Source organism: Brassica rapa, chromosome A06, assembly GCF_000309985.2.
Source record: "Brassica rapa cultivar Chiifu-401-42 chromosome A06, CAAS_Brap_v3.01, whole genome shotgun sequence".
NCBI classification, from domain to species: Eukaryota; Viridiplantae; Streptophyta; class Magnoliopsida; order Brassicales; family Brassicaceae; genus Brassica; species Brassica rapa.
This window is the reverse complement of record NC_024800.2, coordinates 19,299,451-19,315,399: the sequence shown is the minus strand read 5'-3', so window position 1 is coordinate 19,315,399 and position 15,949 is coordinate 19,299,451. Positions and strand designations below refer to the sequence as shown.

General features: G+C 36.4%; 4 protein-coding genes across 10 annotated transcripts; 2 read left to right on the top strand and 2 right to left on the bottom strand.

Annotated features, from left to right (window-relative positions):
• Window positions 1–5,585: 5,585 nt before the first annotated feature.
• LOC103873841 (nitronate monooxygenase) lies at window positions 5,586–7,627 on the top strand. The gene is made up of 6 exons (XM_009152248.3): window positions 5,586–5,897; window positions 5,982–6,194; window positions 6,496–6,591; window positions 6,671–6,816; window positions 6,901–7,120; window positions 7,205–7,627. The coding sequence occupies exons 1-6, from the start codon at window positions 5,763–5,765 to the stop codon at window positions 7,394–7,396; spliced, it is 1,002 nt and encodes a 333-aa protein (XP_009150496.1). The 5' UTR covers window positions 5,586–5,762; the 3' UTR covers window positions 7,397–7,627.
• Window positions 7,628–7,642: 15 nt separating this feature from the next.
• Window positions 7,643–10,006, bottom strand: LOC103873842 (metacaspase-3). 4 transcript variants are annotated; one of them, XM_033273122.1, is made up of 6 exons: window positions 9,213–9,999; window positions 8,905–9,146; window positions 8,355–8,685; window positions 8,165–8,282; window positions 7,909–8,082; window positions 7,643–7,838 (listed from the first exon to the last, which is right to left on the bottom strand). In XM_033273122.1, exons 1-6 carry the CDS (start codon window positions 9,458–9,460, stop codon window positions 7,779–7,781), a joined length of 1,173 nt encoding a protein of 390 aa, XP_033129013.1. In that variant the 5' UTR covers window positions 9,461–9,999; the 3' UTR covers window positions 7,643–7,778. The 4 variants fall into 4 exon arrangements, with proteins under 4 accessions (XP_033129013.1, XP_033129015.1, XP_033129014.1 ...); XM_033273124.1 differs by having other exon boundaries at window positions 8,905–9,115; window positions 9,269–9,989; XM_033273123.1 differs by having other exon boundaries at window positions 8,905–9,145; window positions 9,290–9,989.
• A 266-nt stretch (window positions 10,007–10,272) lies between these two features.
• On the top strand, window positions 10,273–12,559 carry LOC103873839 (serine/arginine-rich splicing factor SC35). 4 transcript variants are annotated; one of them, XR_634066.3, is made up of 9 exons: window positions 10,273–10,448; window positions 10,544–10,622; window positions 10,719–10,798; window positions 10,884–10,950; window positions 11,138–11,260; window positions 11,407–11,583; window positions 11,676–11,889; window positions 11,978–12,094; window positions 12,285–12,559. XR_634066.3 is itself a non-coding variant. In XM_009152246.2 (8 exons), exons 1-8 carry the CDS (start codon window positions 10,373–10,375, stop codon window positions 11,981–11,983), a joined length of 822 nt encoding a protein of 273 aa, XP_009150494.1. In that variant the 5' UTR covers window positions 10,273–10,372; the 3' UTR covers window positions 11,984–12,233. The 4 variants fall into 4 exon arrangements, 2 of the variants coding, with proteins under 2 accessions (XP_009150494.1, XP_009150493.1); XR_634065.3 differs by having other exon boundaries at window positions 10,274–10,448; window positions 11,389–11,583; XM_009152246.2 differs by lacking the exon at window positions 12,285–12,559 and having other exon boundaries at window positions 11,978–12,233.
• On the bottom strand, window positions 12,238–15,758 carry LOC103873840. Its single transcript, XM_009152247.3, has 2 exons — window positions 13,766–15,758; window positions 12,238–13,326 (listed from the first exon to the last, which is right to left on the bottom strand). The coding sequence occupies exons 1-2, from the start codon at window positions 14,635–14,637 to the stop codon at window positions 12,687–12,689; spliced, it is 1,512 nt and encodes a 503-aa protein (XP_009150495.1). The 5' UTR covers window positions 14,638–15,758; the 3' UTR covers window positions 12,238–12,686.
• Between the last annotated feature and the right edge of the window lie 191 nt (window positions 15,759–15,949).

Sequence of the window (15,949 nt, the reverse complement as noted above, 5' to 3'; positions counted from 1 at the left end):
TTCGCGAAACTGTCGATGGGCGTCGGCGACTAAGAGGCGTTGAGAAAGACTCATATTCTCCGTATCTCTAAGAGCATCTCGATGAATCAACTCGAACTCGTCAAGCGGATTACCATCTGTGTCTTTAGCCGGACTCGGAGAATCAGCGATATCTTTCCCTTTTTGTTCGCGAGACAATCTACTCTTCGAGGCCATGACTGTTGACTCGGGGACGACTAGATCGGAAATTAAAACAAATCACGCTATCCTAGAGACGTATCTAGAGAGAGAAAGTAAATCTAGAGAGAAGGGAGAGAAAGTGGAATACCTGAGCTTGCAGAGAAGAATGACGGAAGCAAAGAGGAAGAGCCTATTTATAGCAAAAACAAGGGCACGCCCTCCGAAGCGCAATCATTAGGTCTACAGAAGCCTAAATGGGCCTCAAGGGCCGCCTAAATACCCAAAGGCTTACTCGTGACGGTTCAGTTTCTCGCTCGAACCGACTTTTAATCAAGGCGCTCTACCAAAATCAATCCCCGATTTCGGTATAAACCGGTTTACTAACGCAAACCGGTAAAATCGGCTTAACTTCTTACACGAGAGAGCGCTATGACCGAGTTAAAACGTGTCTCCACAACCTCGACGAGTAAAACAGGTCATGAAGAAGCGCCACTCTAAGCGACTAGAAACGTCGATCAAACGGCATACGACTAAACACGTTAGGACCTGTTATCCGAACGAACGTGACCCACAAATTCACTGAGACCGCTACGCCGCTCACAAGTGAACTGGGGGGGACTTATTGTAGGAGATGGATTACATCCCTCCACAAGGTCCGTCAAATAACAGGCCCTAGCCCAATAAACTTAGCTAGTTTAGTCGGCTTAGCGGCTAGAGGTGTTGACCCGGCTCCAGAGTACTTTTAGCCGATCAGTCAAGCCGATCGATGATACTCGGCTTAGAGGGAACAGTGCCAAGGCCCGCATACTCGGCCTTTGGCGACAGGGCCCAAAAGACAGGGCGATTAGGGCATCACAGACAAGAGTACTATAAGAAGGGAGGAAAGGACAACGAGAGGAAGACTTTTGGACAACTCACACACTAAGCGGCTAGATTTAGGGTTTCCTAATCATCTCTTTGATCTTCTCGCTTAAACCTTCGACTTTGTCTCCTTACCTTTCATCAGTCTTGTAACCCATTGTTTTGATTCTAATAAAAACGTCTTTAATCACCCTATCTTAAAGTTCATCTTTCTAATCAGCTGAATCTCGTACAAACAGTTTTCAGAAGATTACTTAACTTTTAACAATGCTTAACGAGTATTGGATGAAATCATACTTATGACAAACCTATAAATAGACACTGCACACAATAAATAAAATATCTAATCAATCAAATCAAAGAAAAAGGGTTCAAATAAGAGAGTTTTTCCATGAGAAGGCAAAGAAAATTCACGTGCGAATGAGAACTTGCGGAGTCGGCACGGGAAGCGACAAAAACATTGGTGAAAAAGAGCATTGGTGAAAAAGAGAGTGGACACAACACGATCGTCCTTTCATATCGTGCCATGTCATCTCTTTTTAACACGATTTGTGTTGTACGTGTACTATTTTCCTAGATGTTGATGTTGTCCTAATTACGAGACATGTCTCAGTAGGCCTTCTCAAATGATCAAATTCACACATTTATTGCAATTGCTATACATTGTCAAATCTGCAACAACAAAAAACTTCAAATTTTGTGAAACTGGAAAATAGTTAGACTGGATTGCATAGTGTGCTAGCCTGCTAGGTACTTTGATTTGACCCGAAACGTAGCCTACTCGCTATATCGTATACAGTACTAATAATAGTCTAATACTATAAGACTAAGTTAAGACCCGCATTTTGCACAAAATAAATATTATATAGTACTTCCTCCTTTATTTAAATATTCATATTCTAGAAAAAAAAATTGTTTCAAAAAGATGCATATTTTATATTTTATTTAACAAAAAAAATATATTTCCAATGTAATTTTTGTCAACTAATAGTGAGAAATTGTAAAATTCAATGACATTAATTGCATTTATTAAAATATTATTGGTTTAAAAATATAAGAAATATAAAATTACAAAAAACTATGCATTTATAGTGAAGTTTTAATATGTTTTATTAAAAAATGTGAAAATTCTAAAACATAGATCTTTTAGGAACGGAGGAAGTATAAATTAGTTTTACGTATTATATTTTCTTTTTCATATTATTAAATAATACATATATATTGATAATTAAAAATTCAGTAAATATTACGTATATGATTAAATTGGTACAAACATATAACTAAATTTTATTAATTCAAACAAACACTTTTTTCTATTTTATATGATATAAAATTAAGTTTTAATGATATTAACATATATAGTATATTTTTAATATTGATATATGTTAAATAATATTTTGTACGCATATTTTTTTTTGATAATTTGTATTTTTATAACAAATATCACCGACCGATAACAATTTTTTTTTGTGGGATGTTTAATAGTTTTAGTCATTTATAATTTTAAAAACATTATGAAAAGTTTTAAAACTAAATATTAAGTTGTTAATAATTGTTCAAAGTTTTTATCAAAAAAAAAATCAAAGCAAATTTTGAAATTAAAATACATATGTATTTTTATATGGTACATAGTTTTTTTAAACAATATTAATATATTAATATTTATTAAATGACACTTCTTATTATCTAATTTTGTAATCATTTATATTTTGTTATAAAAACATTTTTTAAACCATGGATAAAAAAAAAATAATTTGATATTTTTGAAAAGTTTAGTCATTTATATTTGTTTTTAAAAAAATCCAAAATATATAATATACAAAAAATCTAAATTTTCTATATACTTATATAGTTAATGTAGTTTATTAATTTATTTTAATAGGTTAAAATTTAAAAAATGATAGAAAATAGAGTAATTTTTATCAAATCTTTATTATTCAAATTCATTAATTGTCATATATATTTTAGACATATTTGGCAATTCTGTTATTTTTATTTAAGGAAACAATGAAGAATATTTATAATTAATTTATGTTTAGTTTAATAAAAAACTTATTATATATTTTGATGTACCAAAATATTTTTCTACGGATTCTAAGAATGATTGTGGTAACGACACATGGTTACAAAAAAATATTGTAATGCTTCTCTTTTAATATATTGGAGATATACGTTTGTATTTTGCGAAGTATTTATCTTGCTGAGTTAAAACATGTATTTTTTGCTATATCAATGTCAATATACAATAAAACTTCTATAAATTAATAATGTTGAGACTACACTAAAACTATATTTTTTTATTAATTTATAGAGATATTAATTTATCGTTATACTAATTGAACAAAAAATTCAATTTGAAACTATAAAATTATATTATTTTTTAGAGAGTTTTAACGTATATTAATTTATAGATTATTAATTTAAAGAGGTTATATTGTATATGCATTCATATACGATATACAACGATGATGATAAAATCTTTAAAAGAAGGATATTAATAATTGTCGTATTTATGGGATAGTCAACAAAGTTGGCCGAGTCGATAGTATTCTTAATTCGTTTCACAATTCTATAAATATTCACGTATGTTAAAATGAACATTCCCCTCTAGTTCCTAAATTTGACTTTATGAAAGGGTTTTGGCCTTATGGTGAGATTTTGTAGGCCGACTGACCCACTTTGGATCATCGTGTTTTGTAATATTTCCCTCTTTATGTGATTAGTATTATAACACATCGACACATGTTTAAGATAAGTATTGAAATGATGTTTCACGGAATAAACCATAGCCAAAACTATATAGTTTGCAAATTCAACGATGACGACTTTAACATAAACTATCAAACTATATATTTATGGTTGGTCATCAAAATGAGTTTCTAATTGTGTAGAATAAGCAAGTGAGTTTCTTGGTTTTTTATTTGAATTTAAGTCGTGTAGTAATACAGTCATAGTACAGAGACGGTATTTTTTTGGGTCTTTATTAAACAAATAAGCTAAGTCATGGTTAGTTTTATCTGTATTTGGTGGAAGCAATCATTTACTTGTTTGTACGGTACTGGCATGCCCGATAGTGAAAATGTCAAAGCAAAAAATTAAGCATAATAACTTCAAATCTGAGTTTGGATCTATATGAACATTTTCAAAAGATAAAGCCAATTTTTTTATTTTCATATCACTCAACAACCCACCTATTTTTTTCTGCCACTCAATCATTCGCCACATCTTGGTTGAATATATAAAAAAGAACAAACATTGCTTTAGCTTACTATTATTTTGATCGAAATGGTGGCTTCTGGTTACATAGCTTAGACTATCTCCAATGGTTTACTCTATTTTTTACTTTAAAATAGAGTAATTTTATAATAGAGTTTGAGTTTGCTCCAATGATACTCTGTTTTAGAGTGATGAACAAAAAAAAAAAATTACTCTATATTTGGAGTAAACCTATTTTTCACTCAATTATAGAGTGAGAAATATAGTACCATTAGAGCATTTTTTACTTTAAACTCTATTTTAGAGTGAAAAATAGAGTGGGGTTGGAGATGCTCTTAAACCCACGTACGTAGCCATGATAAATCTATATATTTTATTGTGATGTATATTTCTCAACAAGTGGCTGATACAAGCTAATATCAAAACTATTAAGAACATGATTAACTTCGGTTTTTTAGTTGAGATTTTTAATTATGATTTGACATTTTTTATTTTTATTTTATACTTTTCGGGTAAGAGACAGTTCTTATATCTCTTATTTAAAAGACGGTTCTTTGCCTTTTTAATTAAAATCTAAGAAAAGTTAAAAACCATCTTTTAACCGAAATTAAGAACTTTAACTAAGAGAGTGAAGTTAATCATGATCTAAAACTAAAAGGAAAAAAGGCAAAAATATGTCATTTAGACTATTATATTTATATCATAGTAATATGTGTCAGTGTCAAATTGTTGTTATATTGTTACTATTGGCACCGGGTAAAGAAGAATCAAATAAAAATCAGCGAAGTTGTATTTTATTTTTCTTTTGTCAACATCAACAAAGTTGATATATTAAATTTTAAGTAAGGATTAGTTAGCCTTTATTAATCAATAAAAATGTGACGAACTCTGAGATTATCGTGCCGTGCATCGACCGCACACTTTTCCGTGGATGATCAAGTCACAAAACCAACCCCCCTTACATGTATCAGTCATATAATACGCCATACTCAATTACCATCATGTCATATTCATCAGTCACCACCTTATCCCTGACACTCAAGAGTCCACTTTCTTGGAATCTTCCCGATTTATTGTGACGAGAAATCTACAAAGTTAGGCAATAATCAATTCAAAATAAATCCATCGTCAACCGTCTAATTTATATCGATAGATATCGAAATGTGACTACTAAAAAACATAAACCAGATTTGTATATCATTCGAATTGATTTTGGTATCAGTCCGGTACAGCTCGGTTCTATTTGAGAAACGTAATGGGCCTTTTCGAAACAAGCCCAAATAATTTAATCAAAAGCCCAGTATGAGTTTTCTCAAGCTATCAGTTGTTCTGGTAAATGTAAAAGCGCGAGGAAGAAGACGATCGCTTGATCTTGAGAGTGATGACAAAAGCTTCGAAACGTGTTCGTCATCCCTTACGATAAAGACTATTAAAATAATCGAGAGCGAAAGAGCAATTCCGATTACGACTCTGTCTTTTCTACATAAAGAGACGAAGATAAAGATCACAGAGGAAGTGAAAAGACTATGGCTCTGAAAGGGATTCTCGGTTTCGAACACGGGATAGTTCAGGCGCCGTTAGGACCTGATATCTCCGGTCCGGAGCTTGTAGCTGCCGTCGCTAACGCCGGGGGGATCGGTCTTCTCCGATGTCCTGATTGGGTAATTGATTAACTCCACAAATGTTTTATTTCCATGGCTTGCTGATTAATATAATGATTTGTTTTGATTGTGAATTGTAATCAGGAGTGTCCTGATTACGTGAGAGAGATGATAAGGAAGACGAAGACATTGACTGATAAACCATTCGGGATGGGTGTTGTTCTTGCGTTTCCTCATGAGCTCAACGTGAAGACGATCTTGGAAGAGAAGGTTGCTGTGTTGCAGCTTTATTGGGGTGAATGTTCTAAGGAGCTTGTTGATGATGCTCATAGTGCTGGAGTCAAAGTTGTTCCTCAGGTAAAAAAGTGTAGAGATTCATGTAAAGAGTCTTCTTGGTTTCCTGATGGATGATCTGCTCAGTTCCACATTGATCTGGCTCCAAGTTGGCTCATCGATCTTGGGCATATGACAAAGTCATTTGGGAAGAGATTTTAACTAATACATAATATAAATTAGCTTCTAACCTAAAACTAGTTAGGGATAAGTAGATTAGTTAATCTATCTTATATATTACTTAAAATCTCTTCCCAACTTCAGATATGAGAGACTTTGTCTCTAATAGGATCAACAAGTCTGATCCTTTAGTTACATTTTTAAGGTGGGGAGTGTTGAAGAAGCTAGAAAGGCTGTTGATGTAGGAGTAGACGCGATTATTGTTCAAGGGCATGAAGCAGGAGGGCATGTTAGTGGGAAGGTAAGCCTAGTTCTCTACAGTGTTGCATAGCTCTTATTTTAAATGTTTGATATCATCAGTTTTCTTCTTCTTCTTCTAGGATGGTCTCTTTTCACTGTTACCAAGAGTAGTTGATCTGGTTGGGGAATGCGATATTCCGGTTATCGCTGCTGGAGGGATTGTGGATGCACGTGGTTATGTTGCGGCCTTGTCACTTGGTGCTCAAGGTGTCTGTCTAGGCACAAGGTGTGTGTGTGTTCTTCTTTTTCACAAGTTTGGTAAGCTTACATGAGTTTGTTTGGGCTGAGTTAGAGGATTTGCTTTGTTTAGGTTTGTGGCGACGCATGAGAGCTACGCACACCCAATATACAAAAGGAAGTTGATCGAATATGAGAAAACCGAATACACAGATATCTTTGGACGAGCAAGGTGGCCTGGTGCACCACACCGTGTTCTGGAGACGCCTTTCTTCGATGACTGGAGATCTCTTCCTTCCCATGAAAATGAAGTCGACCAGCCTGTTATTGGACGTTCTACCATACATGGCGTAGTAAGTTTCATTTTAATAAGGTTTCCTTTTTCCTTTACTCTATGGTCTTGCACTGATGAAACAAAGGGAATGTCACCACTACAGGAAAAGGAGATAAGACGATTTGCAGGAACTGTACCCAACATGACAACAACGGGTGACTTAGAGAGTATGGCGATGTATGCAGGCCAAAGCGTAGGCCTCATCAAAGAGATTTTACCGGCTGGAGAGGTAGTGAAAAGTCTTGTGGAAGAAGCTCAGCTTCTGATTCTCAAAAAGTTCAACAATGTTGCATGATGCACACAGTTGCAGTATCATATCGTGAGAGAACAAAAACTTTACTGCTTTTGGAATCTGATGTGAATAGTATATCATCTTAGTATAATAAGGTACCCCTTCTGGATATCCTGTGTTGTTTGCTGTCGATAGAAATATAGTGTTCTTACTGTGTACTTCCTTGTACAACCCATATATAGCTATTACAGTCTTCTCCACACATCTTTATTCATATTCAGTTTCTATAACTAATCATGGGAACCTCGATAGTTTCAATAGCTTTATTTATTAAAAGAAGAGACTTTGTTGCAGCTGTATGCTACAGACATATCATTACATGATTTATACACATAGATAAAGATGATGTATGCGTAGTAGTTATTTGCAGAATAGGTGACAGCCTTCAGAGCACAAACTTTGTAGCATATATGTCGAATTCCTCTGATGATGTTAGCAGTGGCTCCTGCAAGCAACTCAGGAAAGAAATTCAGAATAATGCAAAGTCTCTGACACTACAAGTTTTAATTACATACCGCGGTCTCTTCAGGGCTTGTGTAGTTCTCATCCCTGGCGAGGCGAGACTGGGCTTCTCGTATTGCAGAACACATGAGGTTAAGCAGGTGACCGTAGGTGGGTGCTGGTCCAGCTGTCTTCACCGCCTTTATGAAGCTATAAGTCATAGCTCCTGCGTTCTTTCCCGTGAAGACCTAGCAACCACGCAATGATACATGTAAACATACAGAGAGGTATTTTAAGATGATGAGATTATAAAAGTTTCTTTAAACATACAGGAGTGTAACCACTGGCTTCATGATCATCACAAGCACTTAAACAGATAGCTGTTCCACCATTTGTTCCTTTGTAAGTTCTCCCTGATGTTTGACGTTCCCATTCATAAAAACCATTCCTGATTTTTCATTTACACACACAGAGAGGTTTATTCTCAGATTCGGTCAAGTAGAAAGTATTGTTAGTGTACCTTTCCATCCTGCAAACGGATGGTAAATCAAGGACTGTCCCGCTGTTACATGCGTCGATGACAGCATGAAGCTTAGCTCCATGGACGAGCGGCCTCACGAGTGTCTTATTAATCTCGTCATCGATGATTTTTCCTTCTGTCTCATGGTCTAAAGGGGCCAAAGCTTCATCTTGACCATCAACTTCGTCTCCGTTGTAGTCTTTTTGCTGAGATCCATGACCGGAGTAATGGAACACAAGCGAGTCCCTTGCTCTGTTTCCTTCAACTAACCATCTCATCGCCTTTCTAATGTTTTTCTTCGTTGGTATTCGCTGCGGACTGGCTTCATCTTCTGCAACAACAACAAACACTCAGGACCGGTTCTGGGCTAGCTAGTTAATGAAACATTCGTCTTCGCCTCCAAAAAGTTTTTTATATAGACATGCTCAAAAAAATAATTGAATTTTTACTAGGATTTTTAAGAATGTTTCAAACCCCTAAAATTTTAGATCTGGCATCATCTAAATAAGAATAAAGAACTTGGCTGTAGAGAACTGGAAGAAAGAACTACCTGTGAGCATGAGAATAGAGTCAATAGGGAAACCCATTTGTTTAACCAAGAAGGTTCTCATGGACTTTGCATCACTGATGCAACCTTCCAAGCTATAGCTTTTCCCCTTATAGTCCAGGCCGCATATAACTGCTCTCTTCTTCCCAAACGGGGAAGGAAGAGGCTCGAGAAGCTTCGGTGGTGGTGGTGGTTGAGCCATTATTTGTTGTTGCGGTTGCTGTTGCTGTTGTTTATGCTGTCTCCTCGGTGGTGGTGGTGGTGGTGGTGGTTGAGCCATTATTTGTTGTTGCTGTTGTTTATGCTGTCTCTTCGGTGGTGGTGGTGGTGGTTGAGCCATTATTTGTTGTTGTTGTTGCGGTTGCTGTTGCTGTTGTTTATGCTGTCTACGTAGCTGTTGAATCCCTTGAAGCACGCGGTTCGCACCACGCGCTATGTCCACGAGGGAGGAGGAGAGCTGCGTGACGGTATGGCAGGTAGAGCATTGGATGGAACTGACCCCAGGTTGAGCCGACATCCATCTACCACAACGGCACCGTACATCTCTCCGGCTAGCCATGACTGAGGTTTGTTTTGTCTTGTGTTCTACGTCAAATGCATGTGAGTGATGGGTTTCTTATATAGAAAGTTTCAGGTTCTTTGGGTGTATTGGTAGCCATCGATTGAAAAGAGTTGTGGAAGGTAGATATGGCCACGTAGTTAGATCAGTAGTTATTCTTATGCTTTCATGTTGCTATGTGAATCAATTCGCAAACGAAATATTTCAAATATAATATACTAAACGGAATATGATTCTTTGAAAAAAATGTAATCACTTGTGTTGTGTTTTTTCTTCAAAATATTCTAAAGTGTTTTGTGGGCTTTAATTTGACCCATGAGAAAGTTGACCATCAACACAACCCAAGTTCGAACGAGACTATCAATGGTAGGACATGTCACATGTCCCCCATATATTTCATTCCGAAAACAAGTGAATCAAAGTCAAGTCAAGAACACACTAGCTGAATCATAAAATCAGATTGGTTATGGTGCAATATTCATTTATTTGGATTTGGTTTGCTTTTGATGTGTTTTCTTTACAAGCCGACAACATGTGATGTTGGAATATTGAGAAAACCCCATATGACACATAACTAAAGAGCCGTTAATGTCAATGAACCAAATATAAGCCAGAATTCATTTAAAATGGCATTAGAATCGAGATCCTTTTTGAGTTGATTTGAATTCTTTCAGTACAATCACGTACTATACCACCAAACGTTGCTAAACCGGTACAAACCAATATCGGTACGATTCAATTGGATTGTAATTTCCTCTTTCTGATTAGCGCTACTTTTCTTACAGAAGGGCATAATTGTAATTAGCAATAAGTTATAGGGCCGAGTATAGCCCCGTCTCTTTTAGGTTTCGTTATTTCACAGGCCACAAGGAACCTAATCTCACTCCCACTTTCTCCGCCGGCGGTAAAACCATGTCGCACTTCGGAAGGTCAGGTCCGCCGGACATCAGCGACACCTACTCTCTTCTCGTCCTCAACATCACCTTCCGTAATCTCTCCCTCTATTTATCTCGAACTCGTTGTAACTGTTCATGGTTATCGTGGTTTCTGAGAGATTTAGGGTTTTGTTCTGTTGTTGTGTAGGTACGACTGCAGATGATCTTTATCCTCTATTCGCGAAGTACGGGAAGGTCGTCGATGTCTTCATCCCCAGAGATCGAAGGTCCAATTTCGTTTTCTCTCTGTTATAATGAGAAATTAGGGTTTCGTTTTTGTCTCGATTTAATTTGAATCAGCTCAGTATTGTTATGTGATTTAGGACTGGTGATTCGCGTGGTTTTGCATTTGTTCGATATAAGTATAAAGATGAAGCTCACAAAGCTGTGGAAAGGCTTGATGGTAAACTATCAATATCTTTTTCTTTTTGTCCTTGGTGAGTTTATGTAATGTTCAGTTTCATTAAAGGTTAAGTTTTTTGTTTCAGGACGAGAGGTTGATGGCAGAGAAATCACTGTTCAGTTTGCTAAATACGGCCCTAATGCAGAGAAGATGTAAAGCTTCTTTCTTTTTGTATTTGATTATTAAGAGTTTCTTAGGCTTATTGCCATTTGATTTTGGTGTGATTCACCATTCCTTGTTTTTGGACTGTGGAACTCAGTGTTTCATACATGTAGAAGGTTCTTCTTATACTTATATATGTAATTGTATCTTGATTAGTTTGTAATTATCGTGTTTCAGTTCAAAAGGAAGAGTTGTGGAACCACCTCCAAGGTCACGAAGGTCAAGAAGCCGTAGTCCTCGAAGGAGCCGTAGCCCTTATAGACGCCGTAGTCCTAGGAGAAGCCGCAGTCCCCGCAGGAGGTGAGTGATGTGAATCGCTGGCAGTTCATCTTATATTACACTATTACTCAGATTGACTTTTGTTACTTGATTGAGCAAATAATTTCATCCTAACAGTGTACGCCTGAATAATCCTACATTAATTCTAGGTCCCGAGATGATTACAGGGAAAGAGACTACAGGAAGAGGAGCAGAAGTAGAAGCAATGAAAGGCGTGATAGGCATCATGACAAGGATAGAGATTATCGCCGTCGTAGTAGGTCTCGTAGTGCCAGCCCTGATGACAAACGCAGAGTCAGAGGCCGTTATGATGATGAGAGGCGCAGTCGCAGTCGCTCCTTGAGGTCTCTTCCTTTTTTTTGAACTTATTTTTCTTTTACATGATTTTTCCCACGCTATGTAAAAATGATTCTGATTCCGACTTTATAATTTGCAGTGCATCTCCTGCTCGCCGCAGCCGCAGCCCTATAAGTGCCTCCCCACTAAAAGCCTCTCCTGAAAGGCGAAGCAAAGAGAGGTCTCTAACTCCTGCTTCCCGCAGCCGTAGCCCAAGAAGTCCTTCCCTGGAAAAGGCCTCTCCTGAGAGGAAGAGCAATGATAGGTCCCCGTCTCCTCGGGACACAGCTCGTAGCCAATCTCCTAATGCGGAGGTGGGCTGAAGGCATTCATAGCTTTATAAATAGATCACCAATGTAAAGTTAATTTCTGAATTGTTGTGTTTGGTTATATCACTTGCAGGAATGATCGCATGCTTGTGAAGGAGACAGTGTATCAAAACATGTTTTGCTTGTATTGATGATGTTTCATCTTTCAAGCATGGGAACTTCTATCCTCTGTAGTATTGGTTGAATTTCCGTAGGTGCTCTAAACTACTACTGTGTGTTTGTTTCCTGCTATCTTTCGAGTTTAGTATCTTGAGACTTCCTTAGTTGTCTATGTGCAAGGGTTACTGTATGAGATTTTAAATCTTTAATTTACTGTGGTCTTCTTTGTTTTTGTTTTTTGTCAAGTTGCTAATTCCATGGCTTGTCTTGAATTTTTCTAGTCTGGTTCGAGAAAAGAATTGACTTGGGAAGATGGCACAACCGTGTTGAGATTGTAGCTGTTGCTGCTGTCTATGAAACTGTAGATGATTGATGTCTTGATCGATGTTAGATGTGTCATGCTTGATGATAGATGCCGGTTTCAACACCCTGATGAATCTACCCTACCGTATATAGTTAGCATCTTTGTCTCACACTTGTTGTCAATACTAAGAAGGGTTTGGTTAGTCTATTGCCCTGTGTTTGAATCCAGTTTTGAAAATTAACTTAATCATTATCTTCGGTCGTAAATCCACTTTCATTAACATCTCTCTTTCATCGAAGGTTTTAACAAAAAAAATCTTAATTTAATACAAATAAGAGATCACAAAGGCTACGTATAACATCATCGCTGTGGTTACTGGTTAGTCGATGGTGAGATAAAGAAGCTGCGTAAAGTCCAATCTTCGAGTCTCATGGTAAAAAGTCTTATACTTATTTGGCCAATAAGTTAACCAAATAGACCCTTTAATCTCCCATTCCATTCTTCTCCCCATTGCTCCTTTACCAATCTTCCACACCACGCTCTCTCCATACTCATCCCCTGCGAATATCACTCCTCCTCTCCTCGTAAATGACCTATAAGCCCTCGCGTACCTATCCTTGAACCAAGACCTTGGGCTCATTATCGAAAACCTCGACGGCTTCGTCGTGAAAACCTCTCTTCCTCCAACGCTGCTGTCGTACAAGATCCAGTTTAGATTGGCCGTGTAGCCGAGCACGGACTGCTCGAACTTCCATGGGGTCATTGTCATGGTCGAGGCTTCTCGTCCAGCTACTCTTAGGCCTAAAGAGTTTGGTGGGTCGAACGAGCCTTCTATAGACCTCTCGACCTCGAATTCTCGTCCCGGGTTGTTGGATGATTTGCTGACAGACACGCTTATGAAGTCGGTTTGGAGAGTGGGAGTTATTTGCAAAGAGATCCTTGATGGGAAGTGCTTCTCGTGTTCCCCTGCTCCTTTTCTCGACATCAGTCTCTCGTTTACAAGCTTTATTACATCGTATCTGTATATGCACAAAATATTTTGTCACTTGCGAATGTTTCATTTAAAAAACTTTGGACAAATCTCATAAATAGCAGTCTTTTTAGTTTTTTTTTTGTCAAAGCACAGTCTTTTTAGTTATTGTTACAAAAATAGTATTCAAACATAAAAATCTATAGAATGTCATTTATTAGTCAATAAAAACATTAAATTACTCTACATCCAAAATTCTTAATCTAATCTTATCTCCTAAAAAATAAATTTGAACTTAATCACTAAATCCCAAAATACAATATATAAATAGATTTATTTTGTATATTTTATTGAATGCTATTTTGAGATTTTTTTTTCTGTTTTGCGCTATCTTTTGAACAAAACTCTGATTTAATGCTATTTAACGGTATTTTTCAAAAAAAAAAATTACGCCATTTTAAGTGTTAAGACAGTAAACTAGTATGCACCTGATGTTGTCTATCTTCACGATCACGTCGATCCACTTGTCTCTAACTACAACTTTATGATTGAACTGCATCACACCTTCGAGCTGATTAAACTTGAGAGAGAACAACAATCTCGAATCAGCTCTAGGGTTGCTCGATCTCTCCACTTCCATGGCTTCAATAGGACAATACAATTGCACTTTCCACAATCCATAAGTCGAAAAAGCGTAAGAGAACAGAGGAGTTGTCGTGGTCGTGTTACTCCGATTATCCTTACGCTCGATGATCCAATTTGTAATCGCTAGATTGACTGATCTCATCCATTGTTCTTCTAAATTAGACCCAAGAAGCTTCATAAGAGATGTTGTTGCTTGCCTTGCATGACAAGTAACCAAATGGTTCCTCAGGGTGATCAGGCAGTTTTCACGGAGATATAAAGGAGCTTCATAGACGCAAACGAGGAACGAGAGAGTGAGGATCACTGTATTGAAGATGTCTTTAAGACCATTGATCATCGAAGGATCAGGCTTAGGGACTTTGATGGTTGAATAATTGGAACAATTAGAGGTATAGGTTAAGATAGATTCGACAAAACCGAAGAGTAGAGAGGTGATTGTTTGTTCATCAAAAGGGTTTGGTGAGTTTGGGTTGATGCTAAGTTCTTGTTTAGAGGTCCATAGGTACAAAGGAGGATGGTTATTGGATTGGACAATGATGGAGAAAGTGGGGATTTTAGGGTTAGGGTTTCTTTGTGCTATGAGATTTAAGGTTGAATTTGGGAAATCAGAAGCTGAGTGACAAATACAAAAGGAAAGAGAAGTTGTGTTCCATTTGGTGATTTGGGGAATGTTTTGTATCCAAGGGAATACATCAGGGAACTCCTCGGACATCATTTTTTGGTTGTTGTTGTTGTGGGTTATGTTTTGCTTGCATACACACACATATTATATAGAGAGATGCTGCATGGGCTTGAACATATTGTTGCAGTTGTAGAATTTTGGCAAGAAGCAAAATTGAAGTGATAAGCTTTAAATTTTGCTAAAAGTAGAATAATAAAACTTTGTTGGAATATTAAATCTATGCATGGTTTGGATATACTTGTCGTGAATAATTATCAAAACTATCACTTCAAGAATTTTTTTTTACGGTCTCACATTCTATTTTTAGGGAGAACAATAGTATCTTAGTAGTTTCACCAGATACTGAATGCTAATATATATTATTTTTTGTTTTGTTAATTTCAGTTATTAGAAATGAAGCTTTTAAAAATTATACGGAAACTTCAAGCAAAAAAAAATATATACGGAAACTTAACATTCTTCGATAATCTTTTTCTTTAATTGATTACGATAATAATATTTGCATGTCAGGATTTTGATTGAGTTTTTCTTTCTGAATGATAGAGATATGGTTGATGTGCCATGCATGATTTGCATGGCAAGAGACAAGAGTTGACTAATAACCAGAAAATGAATTTCAGATTCTTTTCATAATCATTTTTTTTTCTTTCTTTCTAATCAACAAAGAAAATTTGTAAGAAAATAATTATTAGCCGCACATTATTTCAACCACTTCCGCAGCGTCAAGTAAACAACAATGGATTTTGCGTTAATTTACTTTACGTATTCCTTTGGTTCACCCTTATCTAGTCATCTGCATGGTAATTTTAGTTATAATCCCATTCCCCAACTTTTCATTACATTTCTAAATTTAGCCTTTGAAATATTAGAATACTATCAATATGCTTATACTGCTACAGTGTATATTTCTCATTTTTGGGAATTTTTCTATACTATTTGGAGAATATCTTCTCTTTTGATACAGTAAGATACTTTACATGCCAGGATACGATCAGAAGTCTAGAAAACTCTGTTTCGTTTGGTATTTTCTTTTTACTAAATTTAGTAAAACCCTTGGAACTATATCTAATCTATATGGATTTCTAGAAAATTAGATAATCTAAACACAGGTTTCTACCAAAAATTAGATAATTTAGATAGACATCCACACGCTAAAGCCATCCATCATTGCTTATACTTCCTCTTTTGTTTCTCTTATTCTCCTTTTGGGATATTAGATAAGAAGTTGCGGATCTTCAGCTGTCAAATTAACGCAGTTTCTTGCTCCACACGGCTGGAGATGCTAGTTTATGAATCTGGCATCCTACCATTATCCGGCCATACGTGTTTCAATTCAGGCCAGATG

Coding starts and splice junctions, on each gene's coding strand:
- LOC103873841 (XM_009152248.3), top strand. CDS start 5,763: ATGGCTCTGAAAGGGATTCTCGGTTTCGAACACGGGATAGTTCAGGCG. Junction 6,592..6,670: donor GAGGGCATGTTAGTGGGAAG/GTAAGCCTAGTT, acceptor TTCTTCTTCTAG/GATGGTCTCTTTTCACTGTT. Junction 6,817..6,900: donor GGTGTCTGTCTAGGCACAAG/GTGTGTGTGTGT, acceptor TGCTTTGTTTAG/GTTTGTGGCGACGCATGAGA.
- LOC103873842 (XM_033273121.1), bottom strand. CDS start 9,460: ATGGCTAGCCGGAGAGATGTACGGTGCCGTTGTGGTAGATGGATGTCG. Junction 8,686..8,904: donor CTCTATTCTCATGCTCACAG/GTAGTTCTTTCT, acceptor TTGTTGTTGCAG/AAGATGAAGCCAGTCCGCAG. Junction 8,283..8,354: donor TCCGTTTGCAGGATGGAAAG/GTACACTAACAA, acceptor ATGAAAAATCAG/GAATGGTTTTTATGAATGGG.
- LOC103873839 (XM_009152245.2), top strand. CDS start 10,373: ATGTCGCACTTCGGAAGGTCAGGTCCGCCGGACATCAGCGACACCTAC. Junction 10,449..10,543: donor CGTCCTCAACATCACCTTCC/GTAATCTCTCCC, acceptor GTTGTTGTGTAG/GTACGACTGCAGATGATCTT. Junction 10,623..10,718: donor TTCATCCCCAGAGATCGAAG/GTCCAATTTCGT, acceptor TATGTGATTTAG/GACTGGTGATTCGCGTGGTT.
- LOC103873840 (XM_009152247.3), bottom strand. CDS start 14,637: ATGATGTCCGAGGAGTTCCCTGATGTATTCCCTTGGATACAAAACATT. Junction 13,327..13,765: donor GTGAAGATAGACAACATCAG/GTGCATACTAGT, acceptor GTGCATATACAG/ATACGATGTAATAAAGCTTG.